This window comes from Vipera ursinii (genome assembly GCF_947247035.1).
Source record: "Vipera ursinii genome assembly, chromosome: 4".
Classification (NCBI taxonomy): Eukaryota; Metazoa; Chordata; class Lepidosauria; order Squamata; family Viperidae; genus Vipera; species Vipera ursinii.
This window is the reverse complement of record NC_139514.1, coordinates 65,918,986-65,942,355: the sequence shown is the minus strand read 5'-3', so window position 1 is coordinate 65,942,355 and position 23,370 is coordinate 65,918,986. Positions and strand designations below refer to the sequence as shown.

At 38.1% G+C, this 23,370-nt stretch overlaps 1 protein-coding gene across 1 annotated transcript in view; it reads left to right on the top strand.

The window, feature by feature from the left end:
* CNKSR2 (connector enhancer of kinase suppressor of Ras 2) overlaps nt 1–23,370 on the top strand; it is a gene marked incomplete at both ends in the record, with an annotated part of 194,165 nt that overhangs the window by 87,220 nt on the left and 83,575 nt on the right. Inside the window, 2 exons of the mRNA XM_083362658.1 lie at nt 18,878–19,011; nt 22,884–23,095. Coding sequence (XP_083218784.1) covers nt 18,878–19,011; nt 22,884–23,095 — 346 coding nt within the window. The remainder of the gene's footprint in view (nt 1–18,877; nt 19,012–22,883; nt 23,096–23,370) is intronic.

The window sequence follows — 23,370 nt, the reverse complement described above, 5'->3', positions numbered from 1 at the left end:
CTAGAAATGTTATACTACTTACAGTATATATCTTATTTCTCTTACTATAGGGCCCTTTTACAAATTTTATCTATTCTTTTGGCCATATTCAACAATATTTAATCTTATACTACACCATCTAATAATCTTATATATATATTAACCATATTCAAACAAGTGTTTAGTCATATAATATTTCCTCTGATATGTTGAATCACATTTCTTGACTCCAACTCTAGTCTTCTTCTTTTGCCATTTCCAAGTCAGTAAGTTTAGCTTGCCAGGTTTTATTTTTGTGAGTGTTGTTGGGGACAAAAAAGACAACTCAAGTAAAATATCGATTTTTTGTCACCCACGTTGTGATGATTCTTCTGACAGTTCTTTAATCCATTTTATTAGTTTTTCTTTTTTATCCTCAAATTTGTTTTGAAATCCTAGAGGATAAAGCATCTTTTTTGTCTTCTTTATTACAGTGAGGTTTTGCAGATTTTTTTTGTATTAAATTGTAGTTTTCTTCATTTATAGCTTTTCTATTTAAGTCACTTTCATTTAATTTATGTTCTGTTGTCTGATTTATTTGTTCATTCCTTGTTGTCATTTTTTGAGTGTTATTCAGTTGTAGATTTATGTTAAGAGATATGTTCATTTATATTGTCAAGCTTATTTCTAATTTCATCATGGTTTGAAACAATTATCATTTGAATCTGTCGCAGCATTGTATATATTTCTCCTGGGATGTATTTGTTTTGTATTGAGTCATTGTTCCTGCAGATCTTTGAAACTCCAAACTGGGTCTTCCGGAGAAGGTGTTGTGTATAGTTTTCTATCACTTTTAGATAGGTATAAAATGTCCATTTTATCACTCCCCTTTAAGTAATTTTTCATCGGTGTCATAGTCTTTTTATTGGCTTTATCAAGCCAGCCCGCCTTAAGTTCCAAATAGCCAAGTCTTACGTAGTTTGTATCTTTATATAATAGTTTTATAGTCCAGTACGTTTAATTGTCCAGGCATCACTGAAAACAATATTTTATAACAGTTCTTCTTTTCAGGGGCCTTGTAATTATCAACCAGTCAGGATTCAATCCAAAGTATTTAATCAACTAAAAGTTTTCTAGTAATTTCTCCTTTAGAAGATTAGCCAAAGGCCAAGATTTTTTTCTTTCTCTGCAAACAGTTCTTAAGTTTAAACATGCAGTTCAGTATGTTTGTAATCCCAGAAGGTCAGCAGTTTTTAAACAAATGTAGTTTCACTCAGTAAGAAATAACTTAGTGCTTTGTTCCCAGCTTTTTTGCTGTTTCTAGGTGTCTTGCCAAATTCTGAGTCAATACAGTTGTACTTTCCTCTAATCCTCCACTAGGTGTCACTGTTCATTTCCCAACTTTTTTTTTAAACAAAGTTATTTTTGTTCATGGACGTGTGTGTTTGTGTGTGTGTGTGTGTGTGTGTACCTGAAAAAGTATTGATAGGATTATATATATAATTTGCCGCTTCTGTCTATGGAAGGGGTGGTGTAGTCCCCTTCCTTCTCACTTTGGGAAGCTTTTTGCTTCTTGGGGATCTTTTCCAGGAAATTAGGCATAAAATAGGAGAGAGAAGGTCAAATTCCTCACCCGTTTTCAAGCACGCTGTTCACTGTTATGCTGGTTATTACCTTTGGACTTCAGCTGCAAGTGGCTTAGGCTGATCAGTGAAGTGTGGCCAGCCTTTCTCCTGTCGAGTTAGAAGGCTTTCCCCGAATCGAATGGAACAACCACCGTCATTCCAGAATCGCTGGGGCACCCTTCTTTTCTTCGCCACCTCTCCGGGGCAACTTAGACCCATTTAGGGTCCCCTGGCAGGGCAAAATTAGCCGCAGGGGTGCAGAAATCTGCAATCCTGCAACAGGGCACTACTGCGCAAAACTGAAAGTCCCTCATATTTGTAAATTTACAAAAAGACCAACAGGAGTGCTATTTATAAATTATATTTGCATGATTTGGACAATCAAATCAAGATTATTGATTTATTTTATAAATTTATTGACTGCTCATCTTACCACAAGGTAACTCTTCACCATTTGTAAAATTTAAGGATATATATGGTCTGCAAACAATTTTAAAAATTAAAGCTGACTTTGTAAAAATGCCGCTTGGGGCCCCCCGAAAGCCCTAATAAGCAGTCATATACATAGAGTGAAGGCTATTGCTAAGCACATTGATTTGTGCTTCTTAGATTGTAAGCCACCCTGAGTCTTCGGAGAAGGGCGGGATATAAATGGGATTTTTTAAAAAAATCAGCCTGTCATTGGGAGAGATACTCATGGAGGTAAGGGGAGAGTGCAGTGTCAGAAATAGTTGTTCTGCCTCAATGAGCTTCCAGGCTAGGCCCTATTACTATACAAATTCACAGACATCTTATGGAATTGCATTTTAAATGTCCAAAGATTAACTACAGTGTTTTCTATAGGGATTGTAGTAAGCTGCTTTCCTTTTCTACACATTAGTTAATGTTTTAGTTTGTAACTGTTGCTACTTAATGTATAAAAACATAAAAGCAGTTTCGATAATAACATATTCTGTTACATAATATTTATGTCATAGCTTTTCCTCAAAATATTTTACCCTCAACATTTAATGCATTTGAAGGAATGAATAAAAAAAGTATTCCTGATTTTGTATGGAAAATTGGATAGGCAGAATTTTGTTAATTAGTACAATTATTTGGTACTATCCAATAATTCTGAGATTAGGTAGATCTTACATTCAAATAGTATACCTTGAAACTGAAAATCTAGAGAGTGAATGACAAGATGGCGTGCATGCTGTGATGTCATAAAGCAAATTGCACTCTTAAGTGTTTGCATTCAAGGAGGCAGGTTGTGGTAGTGGTATCACAATACTCATTTTATCATTTGCTCTCTCTTCCTCTCCACTGGACACTGGGATGGTGGCGATGAGATTTGTTTTGGATCTTAAAAAATACTTTGATATGTAAGTGAAATAAATAAATCTTTGTGATTCTCCTATATAATCCTTGAAAGTTATGAAAAGATCAGTATTTATGCCAATCATTATACTATTGTACAGGTAGTCCTCAACTTACAACCATTCATTGACTGGCCATTCAAAGTTACAATGGCACTGAATTTTTTTTACTTATAATCAGTTTTCACACTTAAGAACGTTATAGCATCCCCATAGTCTCATGATCAAATTTTTTGACACCTGACAATTGTCATGTATTTGTGACAGTTGCACTGTCCGGGGGGGTCATGTGATCACCCTTTGTAACCTTCCCAGTTGGCTTCTGACAAGCAAAGTCAATGGGAAGCCAGATTCACTTAATAATTCCAGTGATTTGTTTAACGATTATGGCAAAAAAGGTCATAAAAAGGGGTGCAGCTCACTTAACAACTGCCTTGCTTAGGAACAAAAATTTTAATGCTCAATTGTGGTCATAGGTTGGGAACTACCTGTACATAATTAATCTACATATGCAAATATTATGTTGCTTTGCTGTTATACTGCTCTACCTCCTAGAGGAGCCAGAACTGTGCACAAAAGAAAAAATAAGAACAATCAAGAATGAAAGTTTTATCCCCAAATAAGACAATAACACCTATATAAATAATGGCATTAAAACAGTTGTTTTTTTTAAAAAAAACTATATAAAGGTATTTTTTATAATATTCAGCCAGAATTATTTATAATATTCTGGCTGAATATTATAACCACAGTTGTTATTTAATACAAGACAGTATGAAGGTGACACATATGTCTCTTATAACATAAGCATAATTTGTGTTCTAAAATGCTACAAATATATCCAGATGATATATTTATGTATAGTACTTATATCTTTTTAAAAAAATACTTTTTCAAGCTTCTTATAAATGTCCATATGGCCACTACTATATTAAGGAAAAGCAAATCAATGCAAATTCCATGGTTCCTGGCCTTCTGAGAAGCAAATTAAGACATGGTTCTTCTAGACGGTCTTTAGGATTTAAGTGTATTAGCATTTCCCCTTCTTACAATGTTATATTTTTTGCTTGATATTTTTGTTATTATTTTAATCATTTTGTTTTGTTTCAGTATCTATTAATAAATTTGGTAAACTACTTAGAGTTCAGCTGGTTTCAGGTTGTCAAATAAATCTTATATATAACTAAATCAGGTTAGATATCAGCTGCCAATTATTAGCAATTTTACTCCTGGAAATATCTGGAGTATTATGATGTTATATTCCAATTCTGTTGATGTGAATTTCTAGTGTTTCCATCTTAAAATATTCTCTACAGCCTTCATTTGTTAAAATTGAAATTACAGAAGAAATGCATGGTTTTTCTGAAAATTATTGCTACATTCGCTTTTCAGGGAAATCATTGTCCTTTTGTTGTTCATGCAATCATTGCTTTTTTTTCCTTTTTGGCAAATAAACTGCAGTTGCAATAATTGTTTCAAACATTTGTAGTCTTAAAGTTATTGTATTTTAAATTATTATTCTTTCACTCGACTGCGTTGTACCCATGCGACCTCTGACCCGTCGCAGATCTCGTTGGGCCCCATGGTTCTCTGTGGAGCTCCGGGAGATGAAGCGTCGGAGACGAGGTCTAGAGAGCGGTTGGAGATCCAGCCGATCCGAATCCGACCGATTGCAGTTAAGAACCTTTATAAGGTCTTATCTTGCGGCGATAAGGACGGCGAAGTCTAACTACTTTGCCGCCCTTATCGCGTCCGCAGATAATCGCCCGGCCGCCCTGTTTAGGGTGACTTACTCCCTCCTTAACCAGGAGGTGAGAGAGGACCCCGTGCAGGGACGAGCCGAGGAGTTTAGTCATCATCTGGCGGACAAAATCGCTCGGATCCGGACCGGCTTGGACTCTGACTGGGCAGAGTCTGATGTGGAGGAATCAGGCGGTCTTGAGCACGTTATCTGGACGGAGTTCGACCCTGTTTCCCCTGATGATGTGGACAGGATCATGGGGAGACTGAGCACCACCACCTGTTTGTTGGATCCGTGCCCCTCCTGGCTAGCTTATGCGGCTCGGGAGGGAACACGAGGCTGGTTCCATGCAGTAATAACTGCTTCCTTGAAGGAGGGTGTCTTTCCTGCTGCCTTGAAGGAGGCGGTGGTGAGACCCCTTCTCAAGAAGCCTGCTTTGGACCCGGCTGTTTTAAACAACTATCGTCCAGTCTCCAACCTTCGCTTTCTGGCGAAGGTTGTTGAGAGTGTGGTGGCGCACCAGCTCCCTCTGTTCCTGGAGGAAACTGATTATCTGGACGCGTACCAATCGGGCTTCAGGCCCGGACACAGCACAGAGACGGCATTGGTCGCGCTGGTGAATGATCTCTGGAGGGCTAGGGACAGGGGTTGCTCCTCTGTCCTGGTCCTATTAGAACTCTCAGCGGCATTCGATACCATCGACCATGGTATCCTGCTGCGGCGTCTCAGGGGGTTGGGAGTGGGAGGCACCGTTCTACGGTGGTTCTCCTCCTACCTCCAGGGCTGCTCGCAGGCGGTGTTGACAGGAGGGCAGAGATCCGCCCCGAGGTCTCTCATTTGTGGAGTTCCTCAGGGGTCGGTTCTCTCGCCCCTCCTGTTCAACATCTATATGAAGCCGCTGGGCGAGATCATTCGTGGTTTTGGGGTGGGGTATCACCAGTACGCTGATGATACCCAACTTTTTCTTTCCACCCCGAACCAACCCAGTGATGCCCTCTCCGTGATGTCCCGGTGCCTGGAGGTGGTTCAGGTCTGGATGGGGAGAAACAGGCTTCATCTCAATCCCGCCAAGACTGAGTGGCTGTGCATATCGGCATCTCGGGTTAACCAAGTTATTCCATCCTTAATGATGGGGGGTGAGGTGTTACCCTCCGTTGATAGGGCTCGCAACCTGGGCGTCCTCCTGGATTCACGGCTCAATTTTGAAGACCATATAGGAGCCGTGACCAGGGGGGCTTTTGCACAGGTTCGCCTGGTGCGCCAGTTGCGTCCCTATCTGGACCGAGACGCCCTACGCACAGTTACTCATGCGCTTGTGACCTCCCGTTTGGACTACTGTAACGCTCTCTACATGGGGCTGCCCTTGAAGACCACTCGGAGGCTTCAGCTGGTGCAGAATGCGGCCGCGCGAGTTGTAATGGGGGTTTCCCGATACTCCCATGTAACACCTCTACTCCGCGAGCTGCATTGGCTTCCGGTTGCCCTCCGGGTGAAATTCAAGGTGCTGGTTATCACCTATAAAGCCCTACATGGCCTGGGTCCGGGTTATTTGAGGGAACACCTGCTGCCGGCATCAAATGCCCTTCGCCCAGTGCGCTCCCACAGGGAGGGTCTGCTCAGGGTTCCGCCGGTGAGAGATTGCCGGCGGGTGACACCCAGGGATAGGGCCTTCTCAGTGGGGGCGCCTGCCCTCTGGAACCAGCTGCCGGTGGAGCTGAGAACTGCCCCCGACCTCCGATCATTCCGCCGGGGCCTGAAGACCTGGCTCTTTGAGCTCTCGGGCCCAGGCTGAGGAGAAATTTTTAATTGGGGTTTTTAAGTGTACAGGGTCAATTTAATATTTTTAATTTGGTTTTTAACTTTTGTATGTTGGATTTTTTAATTCCCTGTAAACCGCCCTGAGTCCTCAGGGAAAGGGCGGTATATAAATGTAACTAAATAAATAAATAAATATCATGTTGCAGATTTTTGGCATATACCGTATTTTTTGGACCATAAGATGCACTTTCCCCCCCAAAAGTGGGGAAATGAGGGTGCGTCTTATGGTCCGAAGGTGTGCTACCCCAACAAAGGCGAGGGTGACCCAGCCCACCCCCCTTTTTTCTTCCTCCTGTCTGGCTGCCAAGAACAGGGCGTGGGCAGCCGCAACGCTCTTCTAACTCCTCTGCAAAACGGCTGCTGCCCTTGCCTCCCATGCAACGCCCGTGGCTTGCTGCGCAGACTGCGTCGGCGGCAAACCCAGAGATGCCACCCGTTCTAAGGAAAAAGGGGACGACCGCGGTGGGGGGGAGGGAAGGAGAGGGGGGAGGCAGGCATCGCACCAATCAGACCCCCCCACTCCCGCGGGTGGCTTTAATGCAGATGGTCTCGGAAGTTCCTGGATTTTAATCACTGGCTCTGTGCTCTGCCAAGCAAGCAAGCAAGAAAAGGGCAAGCTCTGTAGAGATCTGCGTAGGTGGATGAATTATCTGAGGAATGCTTGCAGGGATTGCTCACATGTGAGCTTCTTTCATGAAGGATTTCCCTGGCTCCACATGCTGACAGGATAACCGATGGGCTTTCTGCTGCACTGAAAGGGAAATTCCATTTTTTCTTCAAAAAAACCCATAACCTCCCTGGCCGTGCAAGCGGAGCCCTGCCACCCGTTTCCCCCCCCCCTTGAGCCTGCAGCGCCTGCCCGCCTCCCCAATTGCTTTTGAAAGAGTCGAGAGGCATTTCGGACAAAGGTATTGTTGGGAGTTTTTGCAGCAGGAGAATCAAAGGCTGGACAGACCCAGACTGTCTGTCGCCCTCTCCCCTTTGTGTGTGTGTGTCTGCCCCTGGCATTTCTAGTCCCTTTTTGTGGAGCCCACTCCTCTTCCTTCCTTGCTTTATTTTTTTTAAAAAAATAAAACAACAGCAACAACAATAATACAATAGGATCCCTTTTCCCGAACCCTAACCCTAACCCTAAATATTTTAGTATACCGGTACTATTTGGTTCAGAATATTTTTCTTGTTTTCCTGCTCTAAAAACTGGTTGTGTCTTATGGTCAGGTGCGTCTTATGGTCCGAAAAATACGGTATTTACTTCCCAATCTGAATATTTCTGTTTTGTGGGAAAGAGTTTATGTCAGACATCTCAAACTTGCGACCTCACATAATGTCACACAACGTATAATAACTTTTTCCCCATTGCCAGCAATGGGGTGGGCACGGTTTTGTTGTGATGCATCCGGCCCATGGGCCAGCAATTTGACACCCCCAGTTTATGTGATAGGATCTAAGAATTCAAATAGACCTACTGATAGAAATTAATGAAAAAGCTATGTTTCAGGGGTGGAAGTGGCTACCCTGCCTTTTATTACTCTTCCTTAAAAAAATAACTTGAGAGTATAATGTTTAAAGAGAAACATAAGACTCATGAATGAAAATTCTCTGGATAACTCTCCTGTAAATGAAGACTGCTATAGCCTTTAATCTATAGCCAGATATATTTTTTGATGTTTGTTGTTTATTAATAATCATAATTTTGCTTTTATCTAGAGCAGGGGTAGGCAACCTAAAACACTCAAAAAGCCACTTGGACCCGTTTCCCACCGAAAAGAAAACACTGGGAGCTGCAAAACCCTTTTGACATCTAAAACGAAGATAACACTGCTTAGATTGTTTTTTACCTTTATGCTATATATAAAAAAACTATATAGTGTGCTGCATTTATGAAATCAATGAACTGCTACAAAGTAAACAAATTTTTATTTCTGCATGCAACAAAAGTATTTTGAAGTCCAAAAAAAAAAAGACGCTGGGTCGAAGGTTACTTTCAAATAAAATACTCAAATGTCTCTTTGAGTCCTCATATTTATGAAATAAAAAGCCGGTGCAAACTATAAAAACTACAAACAGAAAAATAGAAAAGAAAAAAATGCGGCGGGGGGTGGGGAAGAAAAGGACAGGAGAAAGAGGGAAAAAAACCTTTTTCCTTCATCCCAACAGGTAAAAACAATTTTAGTAGCTTATCTACCATTTTTAAATACAGCATAATTATCCCCATACCTCACCTCTTAATTAAAAAACACATCAAAATATTCCATTAAATGTTCTTTACTAAAAGTCCAGTAAGGGCAACCACATATATTCCTATTTTTTTCTCTCTCCCTCCCTCCCTCCCTCCCTCCCTCCCTCCCTCCCTCCCTCCCTCCCTCTCGCTATCCATCCCTCTCTCTTTCTGTCCTTGGGCTGCCAGTCCTCTTCCACTCAGTGTGTTTGTGTGTATGTGTATGTGAATGAGAGAGAGACAGAGATAGAGGCACTTACGTTTCCCTTCTCTCTCCCTCCCTCTCTCTCTTTCTGCCCTTGGTCTGCCAGTCTTCTTCCCCCACTCTGTGTGTTTGTGTGTTATGTGTGTGAGAGAGACAGAGAGAGACAGAGACAGAGAGAAGCACTTGCACTTCCCTTTCTCTTTCTCTTTCTCTTCCTCTCCCTCTCTTTCTGCCCTTGGTTTGCCAGTCCTCTTCCCCCACTCAGTGTGTTTGTGTGTGTGTGTGAGTGAGAGAGACAAAGACAGAGAGAGGCACTTGCACTTCCCTTCTCTCTCTCCCTCCCTCCCTCTCCCCCTCTCTTTCTCTTCCTCCCTCTCTTCCCCCCTCTCTCTCCCTCTCTCCGATCTTCTGCTCACTTGACAAGCTGGGTTCACGTTGTTTTGGACAAGCTGATACACATTCTTATTGGGCTGGCTCTCTTCTTGCTTCCTGTTGGGTAGGAGCCCTGCTCAATAAGCTCATCAGCTTCTCGGAGGACAGCATGAGTTACAAACACACACACACACACACACACACACACACACACACACACAGAGAGAGAGAGAGAGAGAGAGACAGAGAGAGAGAGAGAGACAGAGAGAGAGAGACAGAGAGAGAAGGGAAGCGCAAGTGCTTCTCTCTGTCTCTGTCTCTCTGCAAACTGGGAGCTGCAGGAGAAGGCTGAAAGAGCCACATGCAGCTCCAGAGCCACGGGTTGCCTACCTGTGATCTAGAGTTTAAATATATAGCCTCAAACTGCTACTGTGCTTCATTTTATATTTATACATATGTTTCGTTTGATCTGTAGATACTATTTGCAATTAAATAATATGAATAATATGAGTATCCAAAATGATTTTGGTAAACAAATTTGTATTCTGTTCAGCAATTAACTTTATGCTATTTCCTTAGGTTTTGAGAGAAATAAACTTTTCTCACCATCTCTATTGTGGACAATTTTATTTCATATTCTCTAACAATATGTATTTATTGAAATATTATCATTTAATGAGCAACCATATTGTGTGCACTATGATGGGCTATTGCCACATTAAGAGAAGTAATATCAAGAGGAATATGATTGCAATTCCATGCTTATTTAGTAAAGACATAAAAATTTAAAAAAATAGCTATCTTTAGCAGGAGTTAAACGGGAGTTTCTTTAGTAGGCTTTGAAATAGGGTGGTAGATACATTGAATATTATCTTGATCAAGCATTCACAAAATTAACTTCATCCATATTCTGTACCTTCTGCAACTTGGCTAAAAAAAGTGATGTGACTGAATTTTCAGATGTTTGTAAGATGAGATGTTTATTAAACATTTGTTAATAATGTCATTTCCATTGAAATGTGATGGTAAGGATTTTACAATTCAGGAATATAAAAAGACTGCTGTCTATCGCTGTATTATTGGTGAATTTAAATTGCTACAGTCTGATAATGGATAACGTTGTAGAGAAATGAAGTTTATTAGTTCTTGCACAATCCATCTAGACCAATAAAATGTATTATATAATCACATAGCAGTAATACAAATGAAAATACTAAGTTCCATACTTAACAAATATCAACAAACCAAATGACTTAAACTGAGAAAATTGCAATATAAACTTCATATTTACTATGAAACTTTAAAAAAATATTACATTTAATTTATTAAAAAGACAACCTTCTCATGAAAAATACTCAAATATTGACAAAGAACACTGTAGTAATTCATTTTCATAAATAAGTTATGGATGTATAATTGTTTTGAGTAATTTTCTTCCCAAATTGGAAAATCCGGAATTTTTGATGTCTTCCTAAGTTGTAAATAGGGGTCAAGAGTCTTTAATAGGAAGCAATTATTCTATTGTGAATGCCAAACCAATCCACATTGGCTCTGTAATATAGATACAGAGATGTTCTCTACCTTTCACTGAATCTTTTAAAAATGCAAAGGTAACAGTGGTGGAGAAAATTGAAGGAAATGTTGTGGATTGAAACTAAGAGGAGATCAACACTGCTCTCCTCTTAAAGTTCAGATTTTTGGCAAAAGTTTGTAAAGGGTTTCTTATTCAAGAAAAAAATGCTGTTTCTATAGAAAAAATATATATGCTACAACTAGGATTTCTATTAGAATATTTTTTTCTGTATTGCTACCTTAATTTCAAAGGTTTAATGAACAAGTTAGGAAAACTGATTGCATGCCCTAAGCCTTTCATTACTGTCTTCAGTCTAGGCAACGAAATATTATATTTATTTATAATCTAAAAAAACAACTATGCAGTGTTAAATGTGTCTATTTTAAGGTTTAATATTTAAAAAAAACATTTTAGATTTTATCTCTTTAAAACCAATGAATGATTTTGTTTATTTTTGCTGTAATTGGTCTATCTTCCAAGAAGAGTGGGAATAAATAAAATTTCCAGTCACATGCTAAAATGCTATATAGTTGAGGTAGGATTAATTATATTATTTCAACTTTTGCATTTGTTTTTATTGTTAATAATGAGATATAGTAGGGTGATAAAATATTATCTCTCTCACACATGGTACAAATCATTAAGATGTTAAGCCAGGATGTAAAAACATGAGGATGTTTTGCGTATTGAGATACCCAGATTACAGCAGACTCAGCTGTTTTACAACAACTAAAAATATAGAAATAGCAGGACATAACCACACCACATGAATTAGCATTCCATCATCTAAATTACATTGCAATTACTATTTATTAAACTTAGCCTTTGTTTATAATATCTTTCATTATGAGAAATGTAACCTTATTCCAGAATTCTCTCTTTTAGAAAATACATAACCATAGCTGGTTTGAAAGTTATGATTGCAAGTCCATTGCTGATATTTCTGGTTTGTCTTCTAAGAACTAAGAATTTCTCCACTCAGAATTTCTTTATAAGTGGGCTTGAATAATACTGAGTAATTACCAACTATATCAACTGTATCTTATGAAATCAGTTATAGCTTAATATCTACACTATTCATATACTTGGCTATCCAAGGAATTCCTGTCTGCAAAAGTGGAAATAGCAATGTTCTGCTGGAACCGTCAGCAACAATTATCTTATCCTTAAACTATTAAATGGTGCTGAATTATAAAATTCCATTGTTTTAGTATTTTTTGCATATCTTGTTTGAATTTGAAGGTATGGCCACCATGATAAATCAATACCTTGTTCCTGTAAATCTTGCAGTTTCCCTTCATTGTCCAAAATATCTTTATAGTTCACAATTTTCTTGTAGTTAATTAAATTTGGGTAAGCGAATGCTTCCATTGTTGAAAGTCATCCAGGTATTTTAATATAGATTTTCGCTTTTATTTTTCCCATTCTAGAAGAAGTGCATTTCTTATAAAGTGGTTTTGAAAGTATCTATGTATTTTATTCTTCCCATACCACAGGAAGGCATGCCATCCAAGTTGTAGGTCATGCCCCTCTAGGTTTAATAGTCTTTTATCTCTATTATTATCCACTCTTTTACCCACATTAATATAGTTACTTGGTGGTATAGCATCCAGTCTGGCAGTCCGATCCTCCACTTTCTTTTGCTTCTTGTAACATTTTCAGTCTAATTCTAGCTTTTTTTCCTTTCCAAATAAATTTCAGTATTGTTGTATTTAGTTCATGAAAAAAGGTTTTTCCCAGTCTTGTAGGTATCATTTGAAATAAAAAAGAGTATTTACGATATTCATTTTCACTGTTGCTATTCTTCCCAGCATTGAGAGTTGTAAATTTTTTCCACTTTTCCAGATCCAATTTTATTTGTTTTAACAATCTTACACAATTGTCTTCTTTTATTGTTGCACATCTTGCTGTTAAATACATTCCCAAATATTTAACTTTTTTGATTATATGAAGGTTGTTTTTTTTGCTAGTTGCATTTTTGTTTTTCTGTTAAATTTTTAGTTAGCACTTTAGTCTTTTCTCTGTTTATTTTCAACCCTGCCACTTCTCCAAATTCTTCTATTTTATCCATAAGCTTAAAGCTTGTTTCAAGCGGTTCTTCCAATATAAAAACCAAGTCGTCTGCAAATGCTTGTAGTTTGTATTTTTCATCTTTTATCTCCAGTCCTTTAATTTCTATATCTTGCCTGATGTTTTTATTCAATACTTCCAGTGTTAATATAAATAACTGTCTTGTGCCTTTTTTAATGGCAATGTTTTCTGTAAAATCTCCATTTACAATTACTTTGGCTGATTGTTTATAATAAATTGTTTTAATTACGTTTATAAAGTTTTCTCCAAAATCCATTTGCTCTAGCTGCTGGAACATAAATTGCCAATTTATGTTGTCGAACGCTTTCTGTGTATCTAGAAATATTAAAGCCATCTGTTTCCCTGGATGAATTTCATAGTACTCTAAAACATCTAGGATCATTCTTAAGTTATTTTTTAATCTGTCTTTTAGGTAGAAAGTCATTTTGGTCTGTATGTATAAATTCGGTCAGAAATTTCTTTAATCTTTCTGCTATTATTGAGGTGAAAATTTTATAATCTACATTTATTGGTCTGTAATTTTTTTATTTAATACCTTTTTTAGGTATTAAAGTGATGTTAGCTTCAGTCCATGTATTTGGTATTTTAGCCTCCAAAAGTATTTCATTACACAGATCTTTCAGTATTGGGCTTAGTATATCTTGTAATGATTTGTAAAGCTCTGCAGGTAATCCATCTGGGCCCAGAGTCTTGTCTTCCCCCCCCCTTTCCCCCCCTTTTTATGGCCTCTGTAATCTCCATCATTGATATTTTTCCATTTAATATGCTTTGAATAGTCTCTGGAATTTTTGGTAAGTCTACTTTTTTTAGGTACTGCTGTATTTTTTCCTTTGAAATTTCCACTGTGTTGTAAAGTATCTCGTAAAAGTCTTTAATAATTTTTAAATTGTGTCATTTTGAAACTGTAATTCACCTTTTGACTTCATCAGTTTTTTCTCTTTCTTTTTTCAGTCTATATGCAAACCATCTCCCCGGCTTATTGGCATTTTCAAAAAAGTTCTGTTTAGCCCTTTTAATCTGTTGAGCCACTACTTTTCTGCTCTACTAGGTTTAGTTTATGTTTTATTATCTCCATTTGCTTTTTAAGTATTTTCTTTTGTGGGTCTATTTCTATTTCTAATTTTCTAAATTCTTCCTTCAACTTTAACTACTGTTGTTTTCTTTCTTTATTCTTTTTAACAGTATAGGTTATAGCCAGCCCTCTGAAATATGCTTTAGCTGTGTCCCACACATTTTGAAGCGACGTCTCTTCTTTCTTATTTATTTTGAAAAAGAAGTCCATTTCCTTTGTCACTTAATAGGAAAGAACAATGTTATACTTTTTATAATAAATAAATAACATAGTATTGATAGAACAAACAAATGCACCTTGCCATTGGCTATATAGCTGCTTTTTGTAACCCATACACATGCTTATTCTGTGAACCCTGTATGCAAGGTGCTGTTACAATTTGTGCAGTAAAGTTTACAATACATACTTTTCTACTACAACAGATCAAGACACCAATGTTTTGCATGCCCTTGCATATACAAACTAAGTTATTCAGCTTGTTTGGGGACTGTTTGGATGAAAGAGATTTTTATCTTCATAAAGCTACTAGACTCAGTTGTTCAAGTCAGGATATTAATAGGGCTGTGTGTATTCATGTGATTAATGGTTTTGTGGTTTTACTGAGCCTGAATAGAGTTTTATTTGTTTCAGGATTCTTGTTTGCTTAATGGAATTCTTTGTTTTTATCTTCTTTTGCCACCAGAGTTTTTTTTTGATAGATGGGCAGCCATATATACTGAATAGATATGTGATTGATTGATAAATAGTTTCTATTGATATGAGAACTGAGTAATACACCTTTAGCTGCATATCTACATATGTTACTTACAATGTGTTGTGATTATCTATAGATTGACTGAAACCTTCTCATGGTAAGTTGGGGAGCAAAAAAAAGGGAGCAATAATACAGGGCTGGTTGATGACTTGAATGAAAATGTTTTACTTACATTCTGTTTCTTTACATGGACAACATGCTATTCTTATGGTAGGAATGATGCCTGTGGAAATGTATTCTTCCTAAGCTTTGTTTTGCTCTATACCTTTGAATGTAAGCATAGTTTCATTATTCTACAGATGATTAGCAGCATCTCCCATTTCTTTCAACCAGTTTATGAAAATATATTTGATCTTAATCAAACGTTGAGAAGCAATACCAGTTTAAGATTTAAAAACAAGTGTGCTATAATGGAATGGGATTTTTTTTCATCTGTAATATTGGGTAAAGGAACAGAATTTTCCATATTTGTATTCTTACTGACATTGAACATAGTATTTCTCTGTTTCTTAATTGTATCTGAAAATGGAACAAGCACAAACTTAAACAGAATTTTATAAAGTTATATTTCAGTTTTGTTTTTTATTTGTTTTTTAAAAGATTCACCTATTACTGAAATTGATTAGGACTCTTGTTAATATGGAATATACCAAACTGTTAATTTATTATGTGAGTTAGGCAGCATATACATGTTATTATTAATAATAAGGCTTTGACAAAATCATCATCAATTAATTGCAAATGCATATTTCCTAGGAACAGCTTACAGTCTATGATGATACCTTTAACATCATCATAAAATGCCTTTCCCAGCTCAATAGATGGATAAAAGTGACAAATCCAGTTTAAATATCTGCTTGACTGTGCAACCAACTATTATACAATGTAATACATACTAATAAAAAATAATCTGGGGCTGGTGACTCCATGGTAATCAATCCCAAAAGGTTTTCTGGAAATATCTTTATAAAATAAGTTTAATAACTTATGTGCAATGCATTTTCATTGTTAAGAAGTAGAATTTTAATTTGTTAATTCAGCCTGCTCAACTCTTTGTTTTCGTACATTTGACTACTTTATTTACTTATATAATATAATTCCTAGCACACAAATTATCTTAAACCTAATTTTACTGTGTATTATTGATGAAAAAGAAATGAAAAATAGCAGGAAATAAATCTGCTCTAACACATAAATTATGATTTAAGTAAAGATACATTTTATCATTGTTACCAGTGCCACATTCATCATGTACCAGAATTAATCTATGGGAAAGCATGCAGTTTTCATAGCAGCTAGTCTGTTTCCAATACAATATCATAGTATTATTAAATGGGATCTATTTATATTGTGTATTTCTTGTTTGTGAGTGTGTGTATGATATTTTCTTATAGCTTCTTTTGGGTAACCATTATTTGTTTTATCAATAAAATGAAAGTGTAACATTATATTAAATGATATTAAGTGATTAGGATACTTGCTACATACCTGTGGTCATGTGATCAAAATCAGGGCACTTGGCAACTGGCATGAATTTACAATGGATTAAAACAGTTACAGCTGGGTCACATGATCACCATTTGTGACCTTCCCAGGGGGCTTCCAACAAGCCAAGTAATAGGAGAACCCAGATTCACTTAATGACCAAGGCAAAATATATTGTAAAATTGGTGAAGGAAATTCCAGTCCCAATTGTGGTCATAAGTCAAGGACTACCTGCATACTGGGATGCTACTGGAAAATGAGGAAAATTTGTTGTGAAATCATGTACTATTGCTTGAAAAGCTATTCAGAGTCAAGGAAAATTACCTGTGAATTGTAGAGTCGTTCATATGTAGATGACAGCCAGATTCACCTCTTCTTTCTGTCACCAGAATGGATAGTTAATGTTTATAGAAGCAAGTCAAAAATGTAAGACAAGATGGAAATAATGTTGAAGGGCCATTCATCTGTCTAGGGAATAGGATCTAGTATGTTCCCAAAGGATTGGGACTCAGCTTTGGGGGTGTTCCTGGAGACATCATTGTTATTTGAGGCTTAAATGGTGCAAACAACACATTTTCTCTGCCTAGTCTGATAATTCCCATTTTAACTGTCTCTGTGGCAATATACTGATTTCAGCTTCAGTCAACTCCTGTTTTGATTATTGTGAAGATAGGCTAAAATTGAAAATGTTCAAATATTTAAATTATTCTAATATGGACCTAAAAGAGACTTTATTATCTGGGGTTACTATTTGGTGCAGATGAAACCAGTGCTTTGTTACTATGAATTTTAGCTTATCAGCTCCATCTGACATTGACTTCTTTTTAAACCTTTTCAATTACTTAAGGTGGAAAGTGTGAAGTGTGAATTCTAACTTTAATCCTAATGACTAGCTATATACAGTACAGTTGCTAGTAGCCCAGTCAACAGGTTTGGGTTTGTGTGTGGTTGTGTGTGTGTGGGGGGGGCATTTTGATTCATTGGGGTTTCTGCAAAAGAAGCTAGAAGGCTATGCTATTTTGCATCACTCTGGCTGTTGAAAACAATCTTCTCCTAACTGAAGTCAGTCTAAGTCTTTCTAAAAAGATTGCTCAAATGCTAATGTAATTTTATACATTATAAAAAATCATAATGATGAAAACAAATGAAACCCACAAAAAACAAATAATTCACAAATTTAGGTGAATTCTGTACTCCATGTGTTGCTTATGTACCTTAAAGTGGTTTTAATCATAATGGAGAAGCACATCAATAAATTCCCCTCTCCTATTTAATGAAAATAATTTATGATAGATAGCATTATATGGCTGCTAATTATGTACTCTCCAGTGAAAATGTTTTAAGAGTCAAGAGGAATTTAATACTTTTTGCTTGAGATTTTTCTCTCTTCCTATTCATCAGGACAAAAAAAATAGTGCTGATTTTTACTTGTTTGTCTGGTGTATACTGTAGAATAATATATTTTAGTAAATATTTCAAGTGTTTCTCTATTTAGCCAAATGAAGTATATAGGGGAAGCTCTATTTTCTTCTTTAAATTCTTGATGTACATTTTTATGTTCATACTGATGTATATCTGTTCCATTTTTATGTGTGTCTCCATTACATTTCACTATACTATATTCAAATCTATTCTACACGATAAGGCAGATTTTATATTTTAATCTTTGATATACACTTTAAACCTTGGACAAACAGCATATCTTCTACAAAAGTATAATAATATTTGGAAAATGAGACCTGATTTTTCTTTATGGAAAATCACAATAGCTTGCCACAAATAATTTTTCTTAATTCTTACAATGTAAGCTTTCCTAAGTTTTATGAGGCTAAATTATTAGAGAATAATGTGACTTGTAGCCCAAAAATAATATATTTTGAGAACTCTAAATTGAAGCCTGGTTTACATTCATGTGTGCTTTCTATTTCTAAAAGCTGGGTTCACATTTCTTCTATTGACAGTTCCCAAAATGTAATATTTGTGTTCTCTTGTCTTTCAATACATTTATCCATTTGTATAATGCTGTTCAGAAAATCCCAATAAATATTTTCCTAAATGGCTTCTCTGATTACATGAATATCTGGCAACCATAAAACCAATATCTGCTTACATGTAATGAAATCATTGTCTTAAAATGATATTTGTATTTGAACAGCTGGGGATAATAACATTTTCCCCAAAAGAAAGCACTTCAGTAGTTTAGCCAGCTCTGTAAATTATTGAAATTAAAATATGGTAATAATTAAAGAAGTGAAATTTGAGCAAGATTGCTGGATAAACCTGCCAAAATATAATTTATATGATTTCTATTAAGTTATAAATCAAAATATGTCATGTTGGGAGTACTTACAGATCAATTTATATTGGATTTGATTTTAAGGCATGAAGAGCAAATGCTCCAGTACAGGAAATCTGCAACATATAAATGGAGAATTGCAGCAGTTCAAAATATACAAAATTAAAAAGTCATTCCCCAGTTAAGCTGAAGCTGATGTTTCTTAATTTATTAGCATTACCTTTTCCAAGATTATATATGCTTAATTTATTGTAATATAAAAAGATAACTAGATATGACTTTAAATCATTTTGCTTTGTTTTAACCAGCCACTTGTATCTAGAAGTCCTACAAGCAGTGTTGCAACACCTTCCAGTACTGTCAGCACACCTACTAAAAGAGACAGCTCAGCCCTCCAGGACCTCTACATACCACCACCTCCAGCAGAGCCTTATATTCCCAGGTGAATTATCACAATTGATCATACTCTTAATTTTACTCAGGGTTATAAGAATATGCAATAATCCATGTCTAGGAGGGGAAAAAAAGAATGTGAAACCATCATTACTATATTATGAGCATGGCAGTACTATATAAGTAAAAGAAGAAAGGTATTAACAATTCATTGACCATTCAGTGTCCCAAACCCATATATCATCTTAATTCCTTTTTATATTTTGGCACATTGCCTTCTCTCAATTTGCATTTTTTGCAACTGGATATTAATTGGCTTCAATATCCGTACTCCTTCCTCCACCCCCAAAAAAGCTAGCTCACCTACTTAAAAAAGTTTCAATACACTTATGTGGAACTGAAAGTGAAAAAAACTATTATCAGGCACAATATTCAAATATTAACTCATAGAACAAATTTATTCACGTTAAAAAGGATCCTTTTTTTAAAAAAATAATAATGCTACTGCTCTTTGTTGCAATTGGAAAAGTATAGGCCACTGGATTCTGTGCTAGATAGATGCAATGCCTTGCTCAGAGTTGCAAGTTGCATATTATTATTTCTGTATTGAAGTTAGAAGTGTCATTGTATAACTAGTTTCAAGATAAAGGAAAACATAAACCATAAAGCAGGCATGTCAAATTCCCGGCCCATGGGCCAGATGCATCACGACAAAAACGCACCTACCCCATTGCCGGCAATGGGGAAGAAGTCCCAATACATCATGCAACATTACGTGACGTCGCGAGTTTGATATGCCTGCCATAAAGGATAGCAAAAAAGCTACATCACAAAAAGGGAGAGGGAATCCCAGTTGCTATTAAGAAAAGCATTTTGTTTTACTTAGAGAAATGTTTACAATAGGAGCTCTTAATTTCATGATACAAACTTTCAGACAAGAACATGATTCTGTTGTATAACCTGCCCTTCCACCAAGGAAGTCAGAAAAAGAGTGTGTGCTCCAGATTCATTCATTGAAGAATATGACATGCTAGCCTTGTTATTTTCACAACTGAAAGTTGAGATGTGTTTGAATATTAGTAGCTCGGGTTGGTAGTTGGGCTGTTGGTTTGCTCTCCGAGCTTGGCGATTTGGCTGCAAACCAACAGCCCAACAACTGAAAGTATTTCAAGCATTTTCTGAATATTACTGCTATATCAGGATTTGATTCATCTGGTTAGAAAGAAAAATACAGAGCAACAACGAATGAAGAAATGAAAGAAAATGGATATATTAAAAAACTTAGATGTGAATCTGTAAGACATATGTTGCCAGATGGGACAATCCAGGCATACAAGTATAAGTTCATATAAAGTTCTGATATTATTGATTATAGAATGCTGGATATTTAAGTTCCAAAAGGCAGATAAGTTCCTCACTGCATAATATGATTGATTGCAGCAACCATTTCTAGTTGTACTTCTAGTTGTACTTCTAGTTGTACTTCTAGTTGTACCTAAATCAAAAAGTCCTATTGCATTCACACTACAACATAAATTGTACAGTCCTTCCAAATACTTGCCATTGAAAAATTCCTAGGAATAGAACAAGTCTAAGCACAATTATTTGCTTTTCATGGGTTTTAAAACTTTTATTCTCCTAACTGCTTGCAATAAACAATTTCAGCATGGCTTAAATAGGAGTCACTGAAATATTTATTTTATTATTTTATTTATTTTATTTTATTACATTTATATACCGCCCTTTCCCTGAGGACTCAGGGCGGTTTACAGGGAGTTAAAAACCAGCAATACAAAAATTAAAAACCAATTTAAAAAAGATTAAACTAACCCTGTGCAATTAAAAAACCCCGATTAAAATAAATTTCTCCTCAGCCTGGGCCCGAGAGCTCGAAGAGCCAGGTCTTCAGGCCCCGGCAGAATGATCGGAGGTCGGGGGCTGTCCTCAGCTCCACTGGCAGCTGGTTCCAGAGGGCAGGCGCCCCCACTGAGAAGGCCCTATCCCTGGGTGTCACCTGCCGGCAATCTCTTACCGGTGGGACCCTGAGCAGACCCTCCCTGTGGGAGCGCACTGGGCGAAGGGCATTTGATGCCGGCAGCAGGTGTTCCCTCAAATACCCCGGACCCAGGCCATGTAGGGCTTTATAGGTGATAACCAGCACCTTGAATTTCACCCGGAGGGCAACCGGAAGCCAATGCAGCTCGCGGAGTAGAGGTGTTACATGGGAGTATCGGGAGACCCCCATTACAACTCGCGCGACTGCATTCTGCACCAGTTGAAGCCTCCGAGTGGTCTTCAAGGGCAGCCCCATGTAGAGAGCGTTACAGTAGTCCAAACGGGAGGTCACGAGCGCATGAGTAACTGTGCGTAGGGCGTCTCGGTCCAGATAGGGACGCAACTGGCGCACCAGGCGAACCTGTGCAAAAGCCCCCCTGGTCACGGCTCCTATGTGATCTTCAAAATTGAGTCGTGAATCCAGGAGGATGCCCAAGTTGCAAGCCCTATCAACGGGGGGTAACACCTCACCCCCCATCGTTAGAGGTGGAATAGTCTGGTTAGCCCGAGATGCCGATATGCACAGCTACTCAGTCTTGGCGGGATTGAGACGAAGCCTGTTTCTCCCCATCCAGACCTGAACCGCCTCCAGGCACCGGGACATCACGGCGAGGGCATCACTGGGTTGGTTCGGGGTGGAAAGAAAAAGTTGGGTATCATCAGCGTACTGATGATACCCCACCCCGAAACCATGAATGATCTCGCCCAGCGGCTTCATATAGATGTTGAACAGGAGAGGCGAGAGAACCGATCCCTGAGGGACTCCACAAATGAGAGGCCTCGGGGCGGATCTCTGCCCTCCCGTCAACACCGACTGCGAGCGGCCCTGGAGGTAGGCGGAGAACCACCGTAAAACGGTGCCTCCCACTCCCAACCCCCTGAGACGCCGCAGCAGGATACCATGGTCGATGGTATCGAAAGCCGCTGAGAGATCTAATAGGAGCAGAACAGAGGAGCAACCCCTGTCCCTTGCCCTCCAGAGATCATTCACCAGCGCGACCAATGCCGTCTCCGTGCTGTGTCCGGGCCTGAAATCCGATTGGTACGGGTCCAGATAATCAGTTTCCTCCAGGAACAGAGGGAGCTGATGCGCCACCACACTCTCAACAACCTTCGCCAAAAAGCGAAGGTTGGAGACTGGACGATAGTTGTTTAAAACAGCCAGGTCCAAAGCAGGCTTCTTGAGAAGGGGTCTCACCACCGCCTCCTTCAATGCGGCAGGGAAGACACCCTCCTTCAAAGAAGCAGTTATTACTGCATGGAACCAGCCTCGTGTTCCCTCCCGAGCCGCATAAGCTAGCCAGGAGGGGCACGGATCCAACAAACAGGTGGTGGTGCTCAGTCTCCCCATGATCCTGTCCACATCATCAGGGGAAACAGGGTCGAACTCAGTCCAGATAACGTGCTCAAGACCGCCCGATTCCTCCACATCAGACTCTGCCCAGCCAGAGTCCAGGCCGGTCCAGATCTGAGCAATTTTGTCCGCCAGATGATGACTAAACTCCTCGGCTCGTCCCCGCAAGGGATCCTCTCTCACCTCCTGGTTTTGGAGGGAGCGAGTCACCCTAAACAGGGCGGCCGGGCGATTATCTGCGGACGCGATAAGGGCGGCAAAGTAGTTAGACTTCGCCGTCCTTATCGCCGCAAGATAAGACCTTATAAAGGTTCTTAACTGCAATCGGTCGGATTCGGATCGGCTGGATCTCCAACCGCTCTCTAGACCTCGTCTCCGATGCTTCATTTCCCGGAGCTCCACAGAGAATGTTAGTTAATGAAAATCTGCGATATTTATATAATAATATAGCACAGCATGAGCAGTAATAATCACTTTCATTTTTAAGCACCTAAAAATAGGTTTTGTTACAGAGATGAGAAGGGGAACCTTCCATGTGACGATACTGGAAGACACCTAGTGGGAAAGCCAGTACATAAAGGATCTGAATCTCCAAATTCATTTCTTGACCAAGAATATCGAAAGCGTTTTAATGTTGTTGAAGAAGATGCCATTTTGTATTGTTATGAATATGAGAAAGGAAGAACAAGTAGTTCTGGAAGAAGAGAAAGTACACCAACATATGGTATGTATTAATACCATTAATTATTTAAAAGCTATTTTTTTTAGATTTGGTTCTGTTTATATACCGTATATTCAATCCCAAAGATGTAAACATTGTTTATGCCTATAAAAGCTAAATTATCATGTCCTCCTTCTCACTTTATTCCTCTTTTGTGTTTCATTAAATTCAATCCCAGCTGCGGAAGACAGTTTTTGAAATCTTTTGAATTGGCCTAGGATTGTTCATTGAAATACAATTCTTGACAGGTTTGGGCTGGTTCAAAAATAAGGAGAAAA